Source organism: Pocillopora verrucosa, chromosome 7 (genome assembly GCF_036669915.1).
Source record: "Pocillopora verrucosa isolate sample1 chromosome 7, ASM3666991v2, whole genome shotgun sequence".
In the NCBI taxonomy this organism is placed as follows: domain Eukaryota; kingdom Metazoa; phylum Cnidaria; class Anthozoa; order Scleractinia; family Pocilloporidae; genus Pocillopora; species Pocillopora verrucosa.
In genome coordinates this window covers 7,828,662-7,851,632 of record NC_089318.1, presented here as the reverse complement: position 1 = coordinate 7,851,632, position 22,971 = coordinate 7,828,662, and the positions used below count along the sequence as shown (strand labels likewise).

The following is a 22,971-nucleotide window of genomic DNA, read 5'->3' as shown; positions in this document are numbered from 1 at the left end:
GTGATTGGGAAATTTAGGAAATTCTCGTGGAGCTGCTGAGATGGTCTTGCCCTACAGAACAGGATTCTGCTTCAATATCAGCATTTACTGAGCTCACAGTTTTATCTTCCAGCGCACGATGTAAACACTCAAACATTGTGCCCATTTAGTACGTCATTGCGCGAAAAGGTATATCTACTAAAACCGAACTCTGACAGATAACCAGTGAGAAATGATACTACTAACCACCTTGTAGATACGTAGTGGACATGTATCATCCTTTTTGTTCAAAAGATATTGATTGAAAATTCGAATCCAATACAATTTTTATATAGGAGCATCGAATACAGAGATCCACTGCACCGAAAGTCAGCCCGCCGGAAAACCACTTCAATTTCGGAAATTGTAATACAACAATTTCTCATTACAAAAACTATTTCCTTTAAAAAGAATTGAATTCAGCTTTAGATGAAAAAAAAACAATAAAAAAAACCAGCCTACATGGAAAGTAAAACTGTCATGTTTATAAATCCGGTTATCATGACGACATTCATGCCTTTATATATGAAGATATAAATGGTACGCTTACAGCGTGCGGTGGAGATGTCACGTTTTGGAAAATGAAAAAATTCTGGTATCTCACCGACAACCATATTACCGTTATTATTGCTATGTATCGCGAGTGTTACGATATCAAAAGAAACGTAGGCATTTTGTATATTTTTCTTCAACCTCGAGCTTTGTTTCAAACTTCGTTTGTTTTCGGGAGATAATAGCTGGTTTTGATATTGACGAGAGCTATAATTATGTAGAGCACGTTATCTAACTTTGTCACATGCTCATCACGCGCTTCTGCCGCATAATGTCACGCACAGTTAAACCTTTAACTCCCGTGACCGAATTGTTAATTCTCCCCTCCAGCTGCTACATGTTTCCTTTCAAATTAGGTTCGGAGATTTGGTGTTAGTTCAAAGATAACGAATTCTACCTGATAAAACTTTGAGTATTCTTATTACCTGTTTGCTGGATAATGTATTGATATTACAGGGATAAGTTACACGTTATATCACTTCTAGGAGTTTAAGGCTTTAGGAAATTGCATCGCGCGCAAACTATTTAACCACGAGGCAAATGAGAGAAACCAATGAAATTTATAATTGTACGCAAGGGAAATATTTTTACGTCTGACAACAATAACCCAAGAAAATTCGACTGAAATTAAACTTAATTGTTGTCAGCCGCAAGAAAATTAAGATTACGATCTTTCATGGTAAATAGTATTAGCTCTACAGCTCTAATCAGTTGCAGAATGAAAATTGCTTTGTACCTGTTAAATTGTCATCCTCTGAATCTCTCTGTTCTCCAAACGATGTCATTTGTTAATTCTACATGCCTGAAAATATTAAGAATAATACTTTGCTTTACAACAATTTTGATAAAAAAAATGAAGGTTACATATTCACGAGTTTAAAAGATCTAACCTCGTCTAATTCCCAGTTTCGTGATCAAAATTGCTGTTCTTCTTAGTTATTGTGCTTGTTTTTTTATTTGTTTTATTCTTAAAAAATAATAACGGTGAACTTTTTTTTTCTGCAAACAACTCCCGCCAATTCTGCACTAAATATTTTTTCAGTCAAAAGCGTAAGTGTCCGGTGAAATTTAGTGGCGCTCTGGATCTCATTCCGATACAATCAGTTTTTGAATAATAAAATCTGTTCCTTCCTAATATGAAAACGATGCTGATTTACAAAATCAAGATGGGTTTGTGCGTATGTAGTCGACTCCCAAACAAGTTGAAATGGGCATCCATCCCTCAGTTGTTTTCATTCATTGGCTTTCTCTCACACGTAAAGAAAATTTAGTGTTCAAGATACCTCGCTATAAGCGATAACTTTCTCTGCTCTCAATGAACACTAATTTTTCTGCGTTGATATCTACGTATACTTTGTAATAACAAGTTGCACATATTCATCTCCGAAGGGAGATATACTAAGCTAAAGAAATCACATCAATAATATGTATTCTTTATGTATATTTTTTTCCAATTTTCATGTCTTTCGATTATAATGTGCTACATATTTCTTCATTAGCTTTCCTCACCTGAAGAGAACTAGCAATAAATTTAACTCCAATAAAGTTCTTTTCCAAGAAAAATACTTGACTTCTCGTTGTATCTAGAGGAAAGCATACTTAAATCGTTTCGCGTGCTATAAAGAATTAAATCGAATACCATAAGTACTCTTCTTAAAGAAATATCTGAGGAAGACATTCAAAATTTATTAAATCTATGTACTCCATGCATCTTTGAGTGCAGAAACCCTCAGTGTATCTGGCAGGAATTTTATGAATAAATTGTTATTGAACCAGTTGTCTTTAAGTTGGAGGAGAAATCTGAGGCTCTAGCTCTCTGTCTCTTTGAGTTCCAGAATTGTCTGCTGAGTTTGGATGCAGTAAGCGAGGCCATAAATAATTGAATAGTTCCTACAGACATGTGACGCACTTGATACTTGAATCAGAAATGCCGCAGCTTCGTAAATGCCGCAGCTTCGTAAATCCCTCATGCGAAGATAAATAAGCCACCTCAAGGTCTGGTATGTTTACTTACATGTCTGCATTAATATTTAATCTGTCGCTGACGGATAGGGTTTTTTTTTTGGTCGTTGGTTTAAAATGATTTTTCCTGTCACGAAAGAGCTTGAAATTTCCTTTCTATAATTATGTATTTTAAGACATGAAACTTTCGACATTTATGATTTAGGCAGTATGCTGGATGATCCTTTATGTATCCACTGTATGCCATGGCAACGAGAAATCTATAGCAATATGTGAGAACTTCAAATCGTAAAATCCGACGGTCTAAGATTCGATCCTGCGTTCGTGACGAGTAAATAAGATCGACATTTCTTTCATTCTCGTGTCTCATGTCTCAAATTATTTCTATTTGTATCTTTAGTCAATACCCGTTTATCTCATTCACCGCTTTAGGTCGCTATTAACTTATTCTGTCCTCACCTTAACTCCTGTGAAAATGTGATTTGCCCCGCAAGTGTGTAGCAAAACGGTGCTCTTGGTAACACCAGCAGTATTGAAGAAGCTGAATATGAGCTCAACGAACTCGAAACTGAAAATCGTGTATCATTGTTTATTTCGTGATCCATCATTCTATTTTGTAGCTATACTGATACTCTTCCGTTTTAGGCTTGCTTTACCATCACTCTTATTCTTGACAGGAATAACAGTGATGGTAAAGCAAGCTTAAAACAGCAGAAAACGCCGGAAACTACAACAGACACAGGATATGAGTAAGTGTTACTGATTTTACGTATAAAATATTCATATTTCGAAATATTTATCGTTGGTAATCGACCATATTTCGTTCCCCATACTATTCCTTATAACGTGTTCAAAATTTTCAACGGTTCCTTTAGTGACTTAACACCGAGTCACACAACGCGTGACGCGTTCATGAATCAATCGTTGGCTCTTTCTCGAGACGTGAGCTTGGGCCACCTGTGGTGGGGGAGGTATAGAATTTGAGAAAAGAAAAGGAATAAGTTTCGCGCGCTTCGAGAAAGGTGGTGCGGTGAATTAAAGCTCTCATTTAGGTTATATTTTGTCAAAAAATTAAATATTCCCATCCATAACGATCCAAACTGGCACGGAGATGACATCCCAACACTTTAATGTGAGCTGTGTTGAAATATAATACTGAAATGGCGTTGATGTTCAAAACAATAATAATAATAATGATAATATTAATAATAATAACAACAATGCAAAAGAAGCAAAAAAAAAACAGATTGATGTAAAAAGCACTTTGATATTACATCGCCGAACTTTCATATTTTATTTGATCTGTTGTCGCTGCTTTAAAAGTACAAAAGGCAATTCATTACTTATTCAGTACCAAAGCCTATTGCATTTTCGGTCAATCAACTGTAAAAAGTATAAGCTTCTCATCATGTGATATAGTCTCATACCGTCCTGAATTTACCACAAAACCTTCCTTAGCTTAGCAATTTGCACAATATTTTAAAGATCTCACTAACGTGCCAAATAACCCTGGCAGTTCTTATCATCGTTGGCAAAGAAAAGTCAGGTAAATTTTAATGATTTCAAGTACCAACTGAAAGGCGAGCTTTTCCAGGTACCAGTAATGCATATATTGATAATCATTAATAATTGAATTTCATGTTAACTTATAAATCAGGCATAGGTAGCAATGTATAGATGAAGTGCTCGGTGGTCAATTTACGTTACCAACTCAGTTGATAATAATAAATTGACCACAGTGGAAAATCAGTCCAGTAAGACAGGAGAATGAATGAAGCATCTTTAATAATATCAAAGTCATTCCAAATCTTACAGAAATTTGACAACCTGTCAGAAGGCCATCCATAGTTTCATTGTTCAGTGACTGAGAAATGTGTTCTTTCAAGGTCTTTTTGCTCCGTTTGTCACTGGCATTCATTTCAATGTACGTAAAACCAAGCTCTTCACAAACCAGTGTCGCTGATGTGGTTTTACCAACTTCTGTGGAACCGGACAGAAGAGCTGCCTTAAAGGACGACCCATCTTGGTCTTTGTTGAAAAAGGAAGCTGCACAAAATAAAAATGCTTACAATTGTGATTCCATTACTAACATACTAACTACATGTATAAGTGACTGTCGAGTGAAATAAATTCATCAAAGTTCATAAGTTACAGCTCTTTAAAAAAATGTATCTCTGAATGTGGGAATTAAGAAACAATCTGGATTCAGTGTGAAAGGTATTCAGCCTACAGCTAGAAAACATTTGCATCACAACTCAATTTAAGGTCTTCTGTAAAATATCTGTAGATTAAGGTTAGGTTCATGTACTGAACCCTTTTACTCCACATAGCTCCCTAGTACTTCTTACTGTCTGCCATCAAATTCTTATGATTTGGTTAATTTGGTATTGTATCAACTAATAATCCCCTAATTAATGTTTTTTTTTTCATTCTCATAACTTGCCTGCTCGATATTTTGTTGATATTGTAAGGAGAAATCCTCTCTTGGTCACTTATGGGAGTTAAAGGGTCAAAGGTAAAGTCAGCACAAGAGCCAGAGGACTAATCTTGCCAAAGCTTAAAATAATTTCAGTAGCATCAGGTTACTAGGAGAATTGCTATTCCCCCACTAGAATGGTTCCTCTATCTGGTTACAACCCAAACTTTTTCATCTGCTTTCTGCGTCAGTTTTCCTGAACTGTTTGCATACTTGCCTGAAGAGAAGTTACATGTACATGTATTTGAGGGAAAAGCATCTTGACAATCAAATACACGTGTACTCACATTTAGACGCTGGTTTCTTTCTATTCTTTTCCCAGTCTCTCAGCCAGTTCATCAGCTTTCTCATTTTGCTCTTATCACCCTGCTGACCAATAATCTGCTTCACTACATGAGGTTGATATTTGTCTACCCATAACAGATTTGCTTCTCCTGCAAACACACACAAAAAATTACCTTTACTGTCAAAATCTTATGTAGATTAAAAAAATAAAGCAACAAAAAACAAAAAAACTTTACTTTCTTGTAACTCAATTTAAGTAACAAAAACAAGTCTACAGGTGAAAGTACAGTAAAATGATCCAACAGATGAACCTAGAGGTGGAATTTAGAGTAGTGGTAAAACTGACAGGTGGGTGACTGGACAGAGGAGAACAAGGAGAATAAGTGACAGATAGAAAGACAGTAATTGGAAGAATGAACACAAAAGAGCAGACAGACAGACAGACAGACAGACAGACAATCTGAGTGACACCATAAATTAAGTAGATGGAAGAAGGGAAATGAGGATGAACAAATTATGTTATCAGTTGCACACTAGCCTATGGCTCCTATGACATTTTACTGGTACATGTATATCACATACATATGCATGTATTTTTATGTTATCAGTAATTTTAATACAAAGTCATGTACAGTACCTGGATGCACACATGAGAAATTATATTCACTTAGTGTAATCATTGCACAATACATGTAGGATGCTTACTGGTGAGGAAATAATTTAAGGCATACAGCTGAAGTGTGAATTAAATTTTCAGTGAAGTCATACTCTTGTGCTAATTGTTGGAAAGGTTTGAAACACAGCTTTCATTGCAGGCGATGATGGTAGTGTTTGTGTTGTTGGAGATGACACAGATCTTTCACTCAGTTGTGACAAAGCACCAAAGTAAAAAAAAAACAAACAACAGCAACAACAACAACAACAACAAAGAAACCATAAGTTTCTTGCCAAGTAATGTTTAGCTATTCACGGAAGGAAAGATGACCTTAAACCAGTTAAAAAGGTTTCTTAGCAAAGAAACATTTAATGAACTCCACAGCAAGAAATATAAGTTTACGTTCATGGAAAAAAAAACTCTTTTAGAAGTCAACAACAAAAATAAAATGATAAATTTCTACCAAGTAAATTTTTTAGTTCTTGTTAGTTTGCTCTACAGACTTACAAATTGTCAATGAATTGTGTTAATTTTATGCAAATTTGTGGCAAGTTTCCCAGGTGTTTTAGCTGTAAGCTGCACCTAGATTTGTTATAAAAATTAGGGGAAAAGGTGCAGCTATGTTTATGTTCACAGTCCTTTTTTTATCCTCTTTTGAGCTGTACATTACAATGTACCTTGGAAAGTTTACTCTCCCCAGGATCCCATCCCATGATGATGTAACTCTTTTTCTTGCTCACAGAGTGGGTAACTTTTCCACCATATCTTTGAATCAAATCTGCTGCATCCTCTCTCTCAATACTTTCCAAGATTCCCATAATAACAAATGTCAGTCCATCCAAACAGTTTTCTACTTCCTAAAAATTAAATTATCAAGTGCATGCATAATTCAAGATGAGCAGACAAATAATTCATTCTTCCCTTGAGGGCCTCTTAATACTGTCCAAACTGAAAAGTTATAAATGACAAAAAATTAAAAAACTCTGTAGATACACCATAAACATTTCAGATCAATGTCAGCATCTGCCCACCTACCCCTCCCCTAACCCAACAACCATCAACTGCTAACAAGTAAGGGTTAATGTTGTATAAGGGGAGGGGTAGGTATGCAGTTCCTCAGATACTGACATTGAACCAACATTTGATCATCAACTGATAGTAAAAGGATAAAATACATTTTTTTGTTTAACCCTTTAACTCCCATGAGTGACCAAGACAGAACTTCTCCTTACAATATAAATACAATATCATGCAGACAAGTGATGAGAATAAATACAAATATCAACCAGGGGATTATTAGTTGATCCAAGACCAAATTCTCCAAACTAACATTACAAGAATTGTATAGCAGACAGTAAGGAGAAGTACTACTGAGATCTTGGGAGTAACAGGGTTAATCAAAGCATGCATTTTACAATTTTTTCCTGTAAACTGTATCTGCAGATTTTCCAAACCAGCTTTAATTCTAATAATCTTCATTTTCCTTTGTCTTGCATCTCTCATTAAAATTTGAAAGGATGGAAACCAAACCACAAAGAGCTTTTGAGAGATAATAATAATTTAACTACCATGAGAAATTAACATGTAACTTCTCCCTAGAATATCCATAGATTATCCAGCAAACAGGTAATGAGAACACTAAAACTTATCAAGTACACATAGTTGTTACAATGAACTAACTACAAATTCTCATTATGAGTTTACAGAAAAATGTGTAGCAGCTGAAGGGGAGAATTAACAATCAGATCTTGGTCTTTGAAACCTACCTGAGGGTATTTTTTTGAACCAAGTACCCCAGGACCATCTCTCGCCATAAAACTACAGCCAGATTCTTTCTTTTCCAACAAGGGTGGAACCTCAACCACTTCCTCTGATTTTGACACCTTTGGTGTTCCTTGGGTTGGAGTTTCCTTACCACCATCTTTGTATCCTTTTTCGAAGTAACAGTTTTCTTTGTACTTGGTTTTGAGTTTCTAACTGGAGTTTCTGGAACTGTGGCAGCTTTGACAGCCAGTTTGCTAGCAGGAGTTGTCTTTAGTACTTCCTGAAAAGTCCATGGATAAAATTTGAAGTGAACAAATATTACATGTATATCAAACATTCCAACAGCTAAGAGTTGTCCAGTTGAGGCAAGAGTTGTTCCAAAAGAAATGTTGATAGTAAAAGACACTGCTGCTTTGAAAAATGGAGATGAAGTGGTAACATCTTCCCAGATTGTCAAAGTTAAAATCACCAAGAATGTACCTAAAAGTTTTGTCACTATTGTTACTGTTTTTGTACAAATTCTAGGTACAGTAATGGTAGTATTTTGAGTAGTGTTAGTATTGTAAGTAATGTTTTGTTAGTAATGTGCATCTGAGTAAAAACCATCTACTGTCATAGTAGGATAAAACATGTACCACCAGTTAACAAATTTGAGTGAGCTTTTGGATCTTCTACAGAGCCAAAATGTTACTGGTTCATCTACAAGTACCTTATTCAAGTGCTTAGTGACAAGTTGCCTAAACAACATACCATACACATGCTATCATATCAGATCCAATCCACTCTAGTATCAGGGTAGCATGTTCAATTAAGGATTAATAGTAATGATTGATTCTGTAACAATAAAGTATACATGGTAATCAAAAGGCTTACAAACCTTTTTCTTCTCAGGGGAAGGCTTTTTAACCTCAGACTTTGATTCTGAGAAGTCTTCCTTTCTTTTCTTTGATGGTTGCTCTGTTGTTTGATGGTTGACATTCCCATTTTCTCTTCCTTCTTTTTCTCTCCCATTTTTATACTCTTCTTTTCTATTCACTTTGGAGTCTTCATTTTCTTCAGACTTGTCAGATCTCTGTGGGAAATGAAAAAGGATAAAAAATTCTTGATTGTTCTACAAGGAACTAAGGGATGATCATTAAGTGGGTTGAGCTCTGGGTCAAGCTTAAAATTTGCACTCTCAAGAGTGATCAATTTTCTAATTTCTCCTAACAATACCAATTCACAGTCAGGCAGCAATATAATATCAGAAGAAAGAAAGTCCTCACACAAGAGGATATTTATTGCTTGAACAACATGTTCTCAAAGATATTTTCATAACACTAGTGTGACAGACAGTAAAGACAGTTGATTTAAATATCTTAGGAGCAAAAGGACTTATCCCTTTAAGGGGGCCCATGGTATTGTTTTTACCAAAACTATTCTTCAGCATCTCCTCTCCCCATCCACAAAGTTTCTTGAATATGATTACATAATGCATGACTCAAACACTGGTCATTACCCATTAATTTTGTGGCATGGTATGTGTTAACTGTAGTACATCCTGATATAACTACTGTTAGTATAAGAGATTGGCAGAGGGTTTACAAGGGAAGCATGATTAAGCCCAAAATTAATATGTGATGCATGAATTTTATAGAAAGGTAAGGTATGGTGAGTTTTAAAGTTTTCCTTGTTAAATGCATGATGCATGAAGTACTGTTTAAAATATGCAGGATGGCTGATTTTTTCTTAACAAAAACTGGGTGGAAAAAGTGTGGTTAGTAATTCACCTGTTTTCTTTTATTAGCAAATGTTTCCCTGGATTCCCTTTCAACTGGAGTAGAACCAAAGAAATCAAGTGCAGAAGTTGCTTTTTTCTCTTTAGGTTTGATTGGACTGAAGCAAGAATAACACTCAATGTGTTAAATATTTTAGTAACACAACAACACTGTGTTAAATTCACCCTTGATGACTGTTTGACACTGTCTTTATTATGTTGCTGTTGTTTGTTTGTTTGTTTTTCATTTTCACCCTTAACACCTAAAACTCAGTATGCATATTCTCCATACTGTTCTCTATACATTTCCTAGGGTACTGACAAAGAGAATTTGATTAACAATCAAGAGCTTAGTTGGTGATCATTTCCTTTATTCTTGTGACCTTCACCTTGACACCTGTGTGTAACAAATGCCTATCCAATTGTTAAAATTTTAGAGAAACAAGAAAAGCAAACACAATCCGCAGTAAATTTTTATAAATCATCTTTCACCAAAAAGAAGCTCCAGTGAAAGAAGACCATTTAAATAACCTACTTTCAATGAAAAAAAGCGATAAATGCATATTAATGTTTGATTCAGGGGGAATATTGTAAAGAGAAATTAGATGCTAGTCACTCTTCATAGTCAAAGGGTTAAGTGTATTAGCATATGAGCAGTGTCCTATGACAGGTTTAACATTCTCAATGCTTGATGGAAGAAAGGAAAAAACAAACAAACAGACAAACAATTTAGCTGGATAATTTTAGAAGAAGCCAGATGATTCTCTACAGCAATATCTTATGTCCTAAACAAACACCATGGTTTGGTACGGAAATGTCAAATATAATGAAAGAGAATGATGGATGATACCTCTCTTTAACTTGCTGGACCTCTTTAGAAGCTACAACCTCTTCCTCATCTGTAGAAACCACATCAAAATATAACTCAAGTGCTATAATATTCAAATTCTATTCGAGGCATAGTGGTCAAACAGTAAGTGTGCTGAACCCTGAATGAAGCAGATGGATTTGTTTTCTTTGGCAAGCTAACACATAAGCAATGTTAAAGGTCACATGCAATGTTAAAAAACTGACATCATCTTACTGTACCACAAGTTCACCTCACACCAAATATTTCCCTATCCAGCCCTCCCACTCCATCAATAAGCAGAGTCTGCTAAAACCCTTGTGTCAAACTCAGTCACATAAAAATATTTGGCCATCTTATTCATCATGAAAAGTATCCAAGATGTTTTCACATTCACATGAAATTCAAGACGATCACATTTTGAAAATAAATAAAACCAAAGAAAAAAATTAAACCAAATTCATATTTTCACTCTTTCTAACCTGTTAATAAAACTGTTAATCCTATAAAAATTAAAAATATACATAATTATACAAAAAAGATGATATAACAATTCCTGTGAAGATAAAGTCTCCACATCACCTTTCATGTAAAAAGTATAGGGTACCCTCAATAAGTAGACATAATTTCCTTACCTGAGTCCAACCTGATTGCTCTTCTACTTTTATTAGCTTTTGAACTGTCCTCCTTCTTTACTGATGTGGCTTTTCTGAAACAGAGATGAGTGATTAGAGAACCAAGTTCTGAATACAACCTGACATCAGAGACCATATTCTCCATACAGAGTGTTCTCTATGCATTTTCCAAGGTGCTGACAAGGAGAATTTGTTTAATAATCAAAAGCTTTTATAGTTGGTGATCATTTCCTTGACTCTTGACTCTTGACTCAGTGGTGTTATTAGGGTCATAGGTTAATTACAACTGTATAAAATGGAACAAAATTGAAAAAACAAATCACATACCTGATTTTTGGAGGAAGAGGATCTTCATCAGAATCTAACAGAGATGTAAGATTAATTAAGAACTAGGGTCAGGACATCATTGTGATGTTGTACATGTCATTATGTGAATCTTTTTACATCATGTTTTCGTAAAAAAGCAAATTGCATTTGGAACTGACAAGGACACTGTACAGCACAGTGCACCATTAAAACAAAAACAGAGGTGTAATAGTTTGTCTAGTCTCAACATCTGTTCCTTTTGAAACTGTTAGTGTTCACCCTAAAACATTATCTGAGTCAATAATTTTTTTTCCTTTCTTCTTCCTCTTCTGATTTTCTTTTGGTTTTTGTTTTCAGGCAATGTCATCATCTTCACTGCTTGATAAACTCTGCCCAGCAAATTAACAATTACATATCTTTATTCACACAAATGTGAGATAAATTCACTTCTTTGGACCTAACAATAACAACTGGATAAGATCAAGGGAGGTGTTGTTCCATTGAGCACAACTTTCATACAAGACATTTTCCTCCAGCTCAGAAAATCAAGAGAAGACACCAGGTGTAGAAACCAATCCCCCCCTAGCCCCAGTCCGCACAGCTAGCCAAATATATGTAAGTTTGACTTTCGTGCAGATCATGCAAATAAAAAAAGTGTGAGCTTAAGTTAAAAGGTACTTGCCAGTACCTTGTTATCCCAGCCATATATTCCAAAATCCTCAGCTAAATTGCTCTTTTGTCGAGTGACCCATGTTTCCCATATTATTAGTATTACCTATGTTATACATAATTCTTGTTATTTGTATTTCCTATGTTATTTCCAATCTTGTAATTAGTCATTCCATTCTTGTTGTATTATGTTCATAATACTTTACTTAGAAACCACTGGAAATGGCATGTAGATAGAAGAGTTCAGTCCAGTCATCAGGAAATTAAACTCATCTAAAATTTACTGCTGGCATGTTGGTTACACCAGGCTTGTGGAAAAAATAGTCTGGGTAAGGTAAAGTCTCGAGGTTTCTTTGTCAAGCACCTTTCAAGTTAATGAACAATTTCCTTTTCCCTTCAGTCTGAGTAAATGAAAGATTAACTAGTACTTGTCAAAATTGTGAAATAAGCATTAGAGTTGCATATTGCAACTGCTCTGCAGAATTAGTAAGCTGCAGTTTGAATAAATTTGTAGGGAATGCTACAGTCCTGGATATTTTGAACTTCAGTGAAATTTAGGTAGCAGTGAATCACATCACGCTGTTTAACCCTTAAACCCCCAGATGTGATTTACATGTAACTTCTCCCTAAATTATTTATACAATATCCAATAAAAGAGTAAGTCGTTATCTTGATCTAACAACAAATTCCTGTAACAAAGGTACAAGGAAACATCTAAAAACTAGAGGGGAGAATTAGCAAACAGATCTTGGGAGTTAAAGAATGAAGACAAAATTGCTTCATGTTATGACCTCGTTGAAGATAAAAAAAGGTAAAACATTGTAACTTAACAGCCTCACTCAGCTACCCTGACATACTCAGACAAACTATTGAAAATTATACCTACAAAGTTAGTTAACACACAGTACCATACCATTTCTGACATTCCAGTCCAGAAAGTTACCTTGGGTTAGATATATGTAGTTGAATGAAACTCTTGGTTAAAACATGTTGTAAAATTACCTACCACGTACGGCAAAAAACACCAATTTTGACGAAATTCTGCCGCTGAGAACTAAAACGACTAACAAACCATTTTAGTATAGTAATGTGTTCACATTACTCTCCGGCACAAGCGACTAACTACAGGAATGGCTCCGACCTGTGATTGGATGATAAAAATAGTAAAAGCTAATGAGTTAAATCTTAATTCCTTGCTCGAGGCTATTGTTAACCGCGTGTCTCAAAGCGGAGCAATGAAATATCATGCGAGTGAAAACACCGATGTGTCAAACAAGAAATGGTTACTTATGTAGCGAGGGGAAGGCAGCCTTTCTTGTTCAGCGGGGTCGTTCAGCGATATTCCGGCGATGAAAAAGTCTAAAACTCATTTAGTCAGTTCAGGCGGACGACCAGAGACTGGAGCCATATTGATTTGTAGTCACGTGTATGGCTAAAATAAATTTCGTAAATTTTCCAGTACACGGAAACAAATTAACATAATTATAATTTTGGCGGGAAATAATTTATCTTGTCCGAAACTCGTTTCTGAGTGTCATGCCGAACTGCATGTTACCTTGACAAAACACCATAATGAAACGCACGCTATGAAAATGACAAATCACAACAGCAAAACTGCTATTCCTAATGTCGAAATTGAGGAATACCAGAATGCAATGGCAAAATAGCAAAGTGTAATAGCCGAAAGCCAAGGTACAGTGACAAATCAGCACATTGCAAAAGCAAAATAGTCAAATGTGATAGCATAATGTCATAACACAAGGACCAAACAGCATATTAAGACGTCACATTGGAGTAGCACTATTGTATATCTCAATGTCATCGCTGAAATTGTGGATATCATAATTAAACATTTATTTTTGACGTTAATTACACTCTATACTCGTTTGTATTATGTTTTGTTTTTTTGTTTTTTTGTCAACTACTAATGCTTGTTTGCATTGAATATCTGAGTTTTCCTAGCTATGAAAGGTCTACTTCGCAATTATATTGCTAATGTCTGATAGATCATAAAGACACGTGTGGCGAGCTATTTTGGTCTCACATCATTGTCATCTATTTCTTGGCTGCCTACTTAGTATTCGATGAAAATATTTTCGAAGTTTAGGTAACAAAGGCATCAAGGCTCTTGACAAAAGCGTGTAGAGGCAACTTTTTCTTTTTAATCCATGTTGTGATGTAATATTTCTAAAATAATAAGTGTAATAAAATCATACTTTCTTTGTTGCGCGCACTGTTTAGCTTCCGCGTCAAGGTCTACTTCAATTAAAGTATTTCGTAGACTTGACCGTTTAAAAGTGAGTTGTCAGAGTTAAAAACTTAAATTGTCCAAAAGCATCAACCTTAGGCTTGGCACCCTCACGTGCTTCCTCTAGCTCGCCCGAGGCTTGTCTCCGCTCACTCGAAAATGTCCTGGAGGCTGAGAGAGGTCTATAGGAGAATAGAAGAGAAAGCTTCCTCCCCTAACGAATTACTGAGGGACAATTAACATAAAAACAAATAAATTCATTTACTTCCTTGCTTCTTTTCCAGTTGACCTTGGAGCGAGTTCATTCGTTTTTCTCACTTGGCTCATACGCTTACCGGTTGTCCATTAATTTATATCTAATTGTGGAGAATATTTCCATGTTCATGTTGGGTAGTTTCTCATAGTTTCCACGCCAAGTGAATTGTCGTGAAAAGGTGCTCGGTTCATACATTATAAAAACGCTCCACAAATAAAAGATTGTCCTGCGCTTGGTGTAAAAGAAATCCTACGTAAATCGGCCTACGACAAGCGGACAAAGTTAAAAGGTGATTGATAACACTTAAAGGACCTTTTCCACTGGCGCTTACGTTTGGCCGTTCAGCGGGCCCAGGGAAGAGAATGACTACGGAACCGACAGTCGAACAGAAATAGACAACCTCATTTTATTGGTTGCCTGATATGACTGACGTATAACGTGTGTTGCAAAACACTCAAAGGACGAAAAGAGACGGTTAAAATTATTCCCTTAGCTGGGCACTGAAGGCTACAGGTTGTAATAAGTGCTGTCTATGAAAACAACTGATTCACTTCCATTAATTTGCCTTGACATAGACTAAGGAGATCGTTCTGGCTTGAATTATCGGTTTTAAAAACTGCTTCAAACCTCGTTCAGCTATGAATGATGTGATAAATGACTTGGCGGAAGCGAATTCTGATATGTGCGATAAAAATTGAAAGAAATTCATAAACGGCAAAGTCGGCTTAACGTTTTTAACTCTACCAAGACCTACCAAACATTGACTAAATTCGACGAATTAACTGGTATTTTAGCCGACACTGGACATAATGATTTCTATCAAGCAATCTTCTCTGAAGATTAAATTCCGACATCCTCTGAGTTAGCCGAAGCGCTATCTATTAACTCTCCAGCTTCGAGCAGGATTCCAACCGTTATGTGAAAAATATGAATTCCCAATGTCCGTTACAAAAGCTTAAATGAAATTCATTTTGTTCCCTCCAATGAAGGAAAGATAAGAAGAGACGGATGTTATCCTACTTTTGAAGCGGCGCCATCTAATGTACGTAAATGCATTTCGGTTTTGTAGGTACAACTTTTTTATTGATGAGGGATGTGAGCATGCAAAAAATGGCAAAATTATAAAAGTTTTGTATGGGAATATTTACGACCGCTCTTAGTTATATAAATACGGTCAAATTCTCAATAAAAATACCTCCCCTTACTTCAACGGTGCATCGCTTGCTATCTGACCATTTACTATGTTGAAAAGAACCCATTTTATCGAGTTATTCATTTCTAGGTGTACTACGTAAAGAAAAGCCCTTTTCTCTTATATTCCTAAGAGCGGTCGTAAATATTTCCATACAAACTCTTATAATTTCGCCATATTCGCCACTCTTATTTCGCAAGATGATCATCTCACAGCTGGAGCTTGGGCTGCCTGTGATCAAACCCGCAATGCTTCGTGCTTACAGTGACGTATTCTCAGATTTCCTTTAAATCAAGAGTAAAGGAACCTTAACCTGAAAACTACCCATAATTCTCTCTGGGGTAAAGTTGTGCCATGCAGTTTTACACTTTTATTTCCGACAACCTTCTCTCCAAACATCCGTGTGCTAAATAATTGGAACATGACCGGAAGTGGATGCGACAGCGATGTTGGTTTCTAAGTCACGTTTACAACGCTAACTGCCCTTTCCTTGTTCCGCCGAACTTAGAAAAAACTTCCAGACATTTCCTTTTAGGCTCACTGTATCAGCACTTTCTAACTTCCCTTTCATTGCCCGCTGGACCCAGAAAAACTTTGCAGAAATTTCCTTTTTGGCTCACCGTATTAGCACTTGCGGACGCAGATTTGTTCTCCTTGGTCTGAACATGAAAAAATATCGCAGGTCGAGCATCTTATCAAAATATTTTTGAGTCTGAATGATTCAGTTCATGTGTGTCATTTGCAGTACATTTTAATTTGGGGCTTAACTCTTAGAAGTTCTTCCTATCTTACCAAGTAAATTGTTTGTGGTTTCCTTCAACTTGAGGTAACTTTTTGAACTGTTAAAATGTCGCAAGTTAAATACATTGGCCAACTAGTATTCCACGGCTATCGATTCCCAGCGATGTCCAAGCGGCAATACAGAACTTCCTTGAACGTCTGTATTATGTAGGTGAAGTGGTTGGTTTGTTAAGTGGAAAAGTTTGAAGCAAGAGCGCAATTTAGGAAGTGATAGGCATACACCTAATGATTATGTTTTCCGTAGCTTTTATACTTGAGTAAAGTGTAGTAGTGTTTCTACGGTAAAAAATTATCAAAACTGCTGGATAATGACAAGATTGCTTTATGTCGGAAAGGAGAAAACGAAAACGTAGGGTAACGTAATCACCCACTTTTAATTTGCCATTTACTTCTGTCTAAGTTGTAACATTTTCAGCTATCATTAGTCCTATAACTGCAGTCATTTGCGGAGACTTAATATATACAAATAAATTAACCTTGTTATCGTCTTTTGTGCGGTCAGTGATTATGGAATCCTTTTGACTAATAAACCGTGACTGATGACTCGCATTCAATAGGGACCTTAAGCACACCTCAACGGATAAAAGAAGCGTTGAGTTCCAATGGAAATTAAAATAATTTGCCGTCGCGGTTTCGGTTCGCAGACGACACAAATTGTGGTAATTTCATGTTGCTATTTTGCATAGGACGGCCAAGAAATGTACAAGGGTTTAGAACACACGTGCTGAGCTATTCTGCCAATTAGATATTTTGTTTTCTCATGTCCTCGTTGCTGTCGCCGTCGTGGGTTGGCGCCGTACGAGACGGTAAACACATGCAGCCATTTTTGAAATTCTAATTAAAGACAGAAATTCTTTTTTTACTTAAGTCTTCCTTGGCGTTGCCCTCCTGAAGGTCCCTATAAAATGCCTAAATGAAGACAACTGGTGAACGACAGGCAAATCATTTATGATTCTTAATAAAACCCCCCTGCTCTGTCAGTAAGAGGTTTTACGGAAAAGATAATCTACAAGCGTGTTAAGATTTGCGAGCTTTATCACCAGTAAAGGAAGAATCAGAGATTTTGTTTTTCACTCATGAAAATATTCAATGTAAGCCACTGAGTACTAGAGCTCCGGTAACTTAAAAGTGACATTCTCTAAGTTCGCGTTGCGCGCTTTCAACGAAATACCCCCTACTTTTTCTATTGGGACAAGCCAGTGCTTTATATCTAGCTTTCTTCGCGAGACTTTCTCGGATAATGCGGACACTGCAGATACTCGAATCTTTGGTAGTTTTAAAGTCTACTTTGTTTCCTTACTTGCCTCCTCTAAATCTGCCGCGTGGTCTCTTAAACCCGTGGATGTATTTATCTCAGTTCGTATCAAGATTGCTAAACTGCACCAAATGTTTTAACCTCTCTTCCTTTCTTTGCTTGTACAAGTTGTTGAGTTTGTCTAAGACTTCGATGTGTCCTGTTCCCATGAGATCATCATAGATCGCTTTGCGAGCTGTGTAGCATTCGATTAGTTCTTCGAACGGGTCCAGGTTCGACTGCTAAGAAATATATCAAACGGTAAAATTTCCGCACAGCCCCATGCTATTGTAAGACAAATCTGTTTTCCTAATGGCGATGTATTGTTTTTGTCATTGTTTTCTCTACCCAAGAACTGAATGCATAATGTTGCTTGGGGCTGTGCGGAAATTTTACCAAAAGAGGTAAAATTTCCGCACAGCCCCGTGCTATTGTAAGACAAATCTGTTTTCTCAATGGCAATGTATTGTTTTTGTCATTGTTTTTCTACCCAAGAACTGAATGCATAATGTAGTATATGGGCCGGGGGGGGGGGGGAATTTTTACCTTTTCTTTAACCAACTTCAAGGTGTTTGGATATCGGATGAAACATCCTTTCGAATGTTTGATATAGCTTCTCAAACCATTAATAATTCTTGGAGAAAATCACAGCAAAAGTTCACCAAATTTTATGATAATTAAGATCACATATCCAAACCTCCTTCACGGTTGTAATTTCCTTTGCTTTCTCAGCATGAATTACTAATGAGTTTGAGCAGTAGGTTTCAGTGTCCTTCGTTCTCGAAATTGCGCAGCCGCTTTGCTATCGAGAAATCTGCCATCTGTTCGTGTTCCCTTAAAGTTCGGTGCTTGTTTAACAGGGACGTGCGAAGATTTGTTACTTATTAGCACCTCTTTCTTGTGTTTTGTAGATTCCTTTGCAAGAACAACTGATTGCGAAGACTATCGACCGGTTTGAGTGCAATAATAACTTTATAGTGTCCAAATTTATTGTAGTTGTACACGGCTTCTTCAGCATAAACCATTATAGGCCCATCGCGGCCATTGTGTTCAAACTTACTCAAATTCTGTGCCTCACAGGGAAGTGAGGTTTGTTTGCCTTTGACAATTGCCGAGTGAATTCTTGTAGCTTTAAACGCGCCTGAATTCCTTGACACAGAAATGTACCTTGACTCCTTCCCTTCTGTCCTCAAATATCTTGGCTGTGTCAAATTTCGTGCCAAATATTCTTAGATTTTATGTCATTTCATCTCTGATTGTGAGCTTGCGGGATAAAATCCGATCAAACTGCCCTAAGATATACCTAGTTACCCCGTCGCAACCTTTGTCTCAGCTGGTGATGGTTGATTGGTTAAGTCCATTGTGCATATATCGCGGTCTTCTGACTACTTGTTCCGCTCCGCTGTCATTGAACTTCAATCCCTATGAATAACATTCCTTTTTTCTAAACAATTTGCCGTAAGGTTTTTAGGCGAAAAATGTGCCAGTTTGGAAGGAGTTGTAATTTTTTAGCAGACTCTATTGGGACAAAGACCGGTGCTTGAAGATGAACAAGAGAGTTTTTGTTGGCAGACATCCAAATCTTTAGGTTTAAAAAGATTATAGCACTTGTAACAGGAAACAGAGCGAGGAAATGGCGCGAAAATAAACAAAGGAACACCGGAAGTTTTAAAACAAAGCTCAGCGTCGTTTTTTTTCTTCGTTAAATTCCAGAATTCTATTACTATAGAAAGTGTAAGCACATGGCTAGCGTCAATTCCAGAGCCGAGTTGGTCCCCAACAGAGCAGATCTAGAATAAGCAGCGTACGCATTTATTTGAAGGAAGGCTAGACGATCTGGGCATTGAACCATGGCGTAACGTCACAGAAGTACAATAGCTTGTCATCCTTTGGTCTTCCCTTCATTTTCTCACGACGCTTCCGAAAAACGCAGCCATCGCAACTCGCATTCCAGTCATGACTTCCGAGTTTCTCAGTGTTGCTACTTTTGTATTGATTTTTATAGTCATGTACTTTGTGATAAAAATCTTCAACATGTTGAAAAACTCTCAGGAGACAGGGAATGAAACAGCTGTTGCGGAGAATACCAGAGCGAATCAGAGAGCCTCAACAGCGGCGAGGGATTTCAATAATCATTACCCCGGTGTTGAGGGAATTTCAAATCAGTGTGTTCTGCGGAATGATAGAATCCTCGGGGGAACACCGGCAATAAGACGACTTCCATGCCACAACGACGACCGTTTCCAGTAATAAAGTAAGGAAATTGTTTTGTTTTATTGTCGCAGTTTCTACCATGTTTGTCTTATCCGCTGTTGGCATATGTCTGAGGAACCCGGCGATGCACCTCTCTGCGTCATTGTAAGCAGAGAAGCAGTTCGCTTGTGCCAAGACATTATATTATATTTTCTCTTGCTTGTGGGTATAGTTGGCTGAAACCGGCAGCCGACTTTTTCAGTACAAGTATAAAAGAATTATCTGTTTTTTATTTTACTTTATTATAGTTTTTCAGCTCCAATCCTCATTTGCATTGAAATTATAACTTTTAATGCTAATTTCTGATAGTCTGATAGAAAGGCGTGTCACAAGCTTTTTGCCGGCTTCACAATGTTGTAATCCATTTCTCAGCCACCTGCTTAGGAATTCGAAGGAAATATTTTCGAAGTTTAGGTAGAAAAGGCATCGCATCCCCCTTACAAAAGCATGTGGAGGCAACATTTCTATTTTAATCCATTTTGCGATATGATATTTCTAAATTTTTTTTTTTGCAAGCACTGTTTAGCTTTCGCGTCAAGGTCCACTTCATTTAAAGTATTTCGTAGACTTAACCGTTTAAAAGCGAGTAGTCGAAGTTAAAACTTAAATTATTATCTTATATAACAGCTACCACATTGAGGTTTCTTGGCCGAATGAAAATAAATGAGGAAGTGCTGCAAAAACTTGCACGAACCATATTCCGAGCCGGTTAAGTTTTAAAATTAGGAAAGTACATTTTCTGCCTTTGGCCTGTGTTTGCATTTTTTCTTTTTTCTGAGACATTGGAGCCATAAACTTAACAAGTCAGAGTAGACGGAAACGAACGTGGTCGTAACAACTAATACTGTGAAATCAGCGCGACCTTTTGTTACGAGGCAATCAGTCACCTTTCCCTCCCACGCATCCCAATTTTTACTTCAAACCTCTGGGCTCATACATATGCTCAAGAATGCTACTTACTTACTAAAAGTCCTGGCTTCGATACCTGGCGTGAGCGATTTACACCATCCGTTGGGAAGGTCCCGGAGAATAACGATCAATAAGGGCCATTGTCTTAAACCGAGGCAAACCATAACAATAGGCAAAGTTTGCCGGGCGGTGCGAGTGGGAGTAGGAATGTAATCGTCCAAAGTCACGATATCGGCAACACAGTTTGGATTAGTAAAGTTCTTAAGTCACATTTGGTAATATCTAATAATAAAACAGTGGATAGCGTTTGTGACTACTTAAACTCTGAACATCCGTTTCTTTGCGCATCCGAGCAACTCGTCCGGGTTTGCGCCCGAAAATATCGTAATCGTTGCAGGAATAAATAAGTTAAACGGTCATATTTTTGTACTACAATATTCCATTATTTTAGATGGGCGCTTCGCCGCTCGGTAAATATTCACCATTAGCCACCTCCACTTCGGTGAATATGTGTTAATTGTCGCTGATTGAAAACTTTTTTTTCCAACAGGATGTTCTACAAATCAAGTTGCTCGCCTTCCTGTGATGATCAAAATTTAGCAAGAGAAAGCAAATAGATAGACCATAACATAATCTGTTCAACTGACTGTAAGCACCGTTGTCATTTATGATAGACTTTTTAGAATAGCAACGAGTTCTAGCTAGAGCCTGTTTGAGCTAAGGCTATCAAAGCTATCTGTTACCTAACAAGATTGATGTCCTATGTAGCGAAGAAGATTGGAACTTGGAATGACTAATGAACTTTGTGAGGATTTTGATGTAACCGATGTCTTCCGTCATAAGTAGCTTGTTTAAACATGAATGCCACTTTGTACCGTTTCAATTCGTGATAACATATTTTTCTTTGTATTCGTATCCTCTTTACTTTAGAAACCCTAATAAAATTTGTAATTCATTGCCGAGGTTTCATTTTTTCTCGCTGCTTGTAAGGGAGTAACCTGCGTTGCTGGCCATTTTTCTTTTCCTTCTGACGCTCGCTGACGAGAATGATAAAGGTGGCAGTTTGCGACGTGCATGGATTCATGCTATTGGAAGGATATCTCTTATAAGACTTCTAAAAGATTTGCGTCTTTGTGTGAAACATTTGGAGGACCACTGTTTCCATGAATCATACATAAGGGAAGTACAGATGGTTTTGTTTACGGGAGAATGACCGGATAAGCATTTAATGACAGATAGACTAAGAGGCCCAGCAACCATTTGAAATTACTTAGCAACAGTTTAAACCATGCTAAGCTCGAGATTTGGACCATAGGATCTCTTAGACAAAATCCATATCTTAAGAAGTTTCATTATGTACAGATACAGCCAACTCTCCGCGCTAACGGACTCTCTCAGAAGCGGACAGTTCAAATCAACTTACGAAAACTTTCTTCAATTCCCGTTTTGCCTTACAGTTTGCCTCACAGTTTTAAAATGTTTACACTCTCCCGTAGGTGGACACCCCATAGACAGTAGTTCACTCTCGAAAACAGCGTTGAGTTTCAAACAGACATTGGAATACCTGCTGACGGGGTTTCCGTTCTTAGATCACGAAAATATGATAATCTTTCACATTGTTGTTTTGCAGACGATGGCTAAGAAATGTACAAAGTTTTAAAACACACGTGCTGAGCTTTTGCTCCGCCTAACATACCTATTGTCAGTGACACGTTTTCATGCCTCCCTGGCCTACAGGACTTATTAACCCTGATAACTCGGGATAATAAGGATAAATTTCTGGATGGCTTTTCATGATGCTCACTTAAAAAGTAGTATTTTTAATTGGTGAACGGCGAAGAGCAATCGAATATTCAAGAGCCGTTCAAACTTGCTTTTCTCATTCTGCTTCCGGTTCGTGACAACACCGCTGCTTGATCCTGTACTCCATTCATGACTGCCGAGTTTCTCAGCGTTGCTAACTTCGGTTTGATCTCTATTGTTGTGGACTTTGTACTAAAAGTCTACAAAATGGTGAAAAACTCTCAGGCTACAGGAAGTGAAAGAGTTGTTGTGGAGAACACTAGAGCAAATCAGAGAGCCCTAACAGCAGC

At 37.0% G+C, this 22,971-nt stretch overlaps 3 protein-coding genes across 8 annotated transcripts in view; 1 reads left to right on the top strand and 2 right to left on the bottom strand.

Annotated features, from left to right (window-relative positions):
* The window catches only part of LOC131774377 (uncharacterized), a 262,621-nt gene that overhangs the window by 27,351 nt on the left and 212,299 nt on the right, over window positions 1-22,971 (top strand). The gene's annotated exons all lie outside the window — the stretch shown is intronic.
* LOC136282087 (replication factor C subunit 1-like) overlaps window positions 3,817-22,971 on the bottom strand; it is a 57,893-nt gene continuing 38,738 nt past the window's right edge. For all 6 annotated transcript variants that reach the window (XR_010718080.1, XM_066169315.1, XM_066169314.1 and 3 more), the window contains one exon: window positions 3,817-4,578. Coding sequence is in view for 5 of the 6 variants with exons in the window: in XM_066169315.1 (XP_066025412.1) it covers window positions 4,244-4,578 (335 nt within the window). In the remaining variant the exon portion in view is untranslated. The remainder of the gene's footprint in view (window positions 4,579-22,971) is intronic.
* LOC131779572 (nucleolar protein 58-like) lies at window positions 6,626-13,496 on the bottom strand. The gene is made up of 9 exons (XM_066169480.1): window positions 13,481-13,496; window positions 12,932-12,988; window positions 11,278-11,311; window positions 10,951-11,024; window positions 10,319-10,367; window positions 9,482-9,587; window positions 8,590-8,784; window positions 7,715-7,992; window positions 6,626-6,805 (listed from the first exon to the last, which is right to left on the bottom strand). The coding sequence occupies exons 1-9, from the start codon at window positions 13,494-13,496 to the stop codon at window positions 6,799-6,801; spliced, it is 816 nt and encodes a 271-aa protein (XP_066025577.1). The 3' UTR covers window positions 6,626-6,798.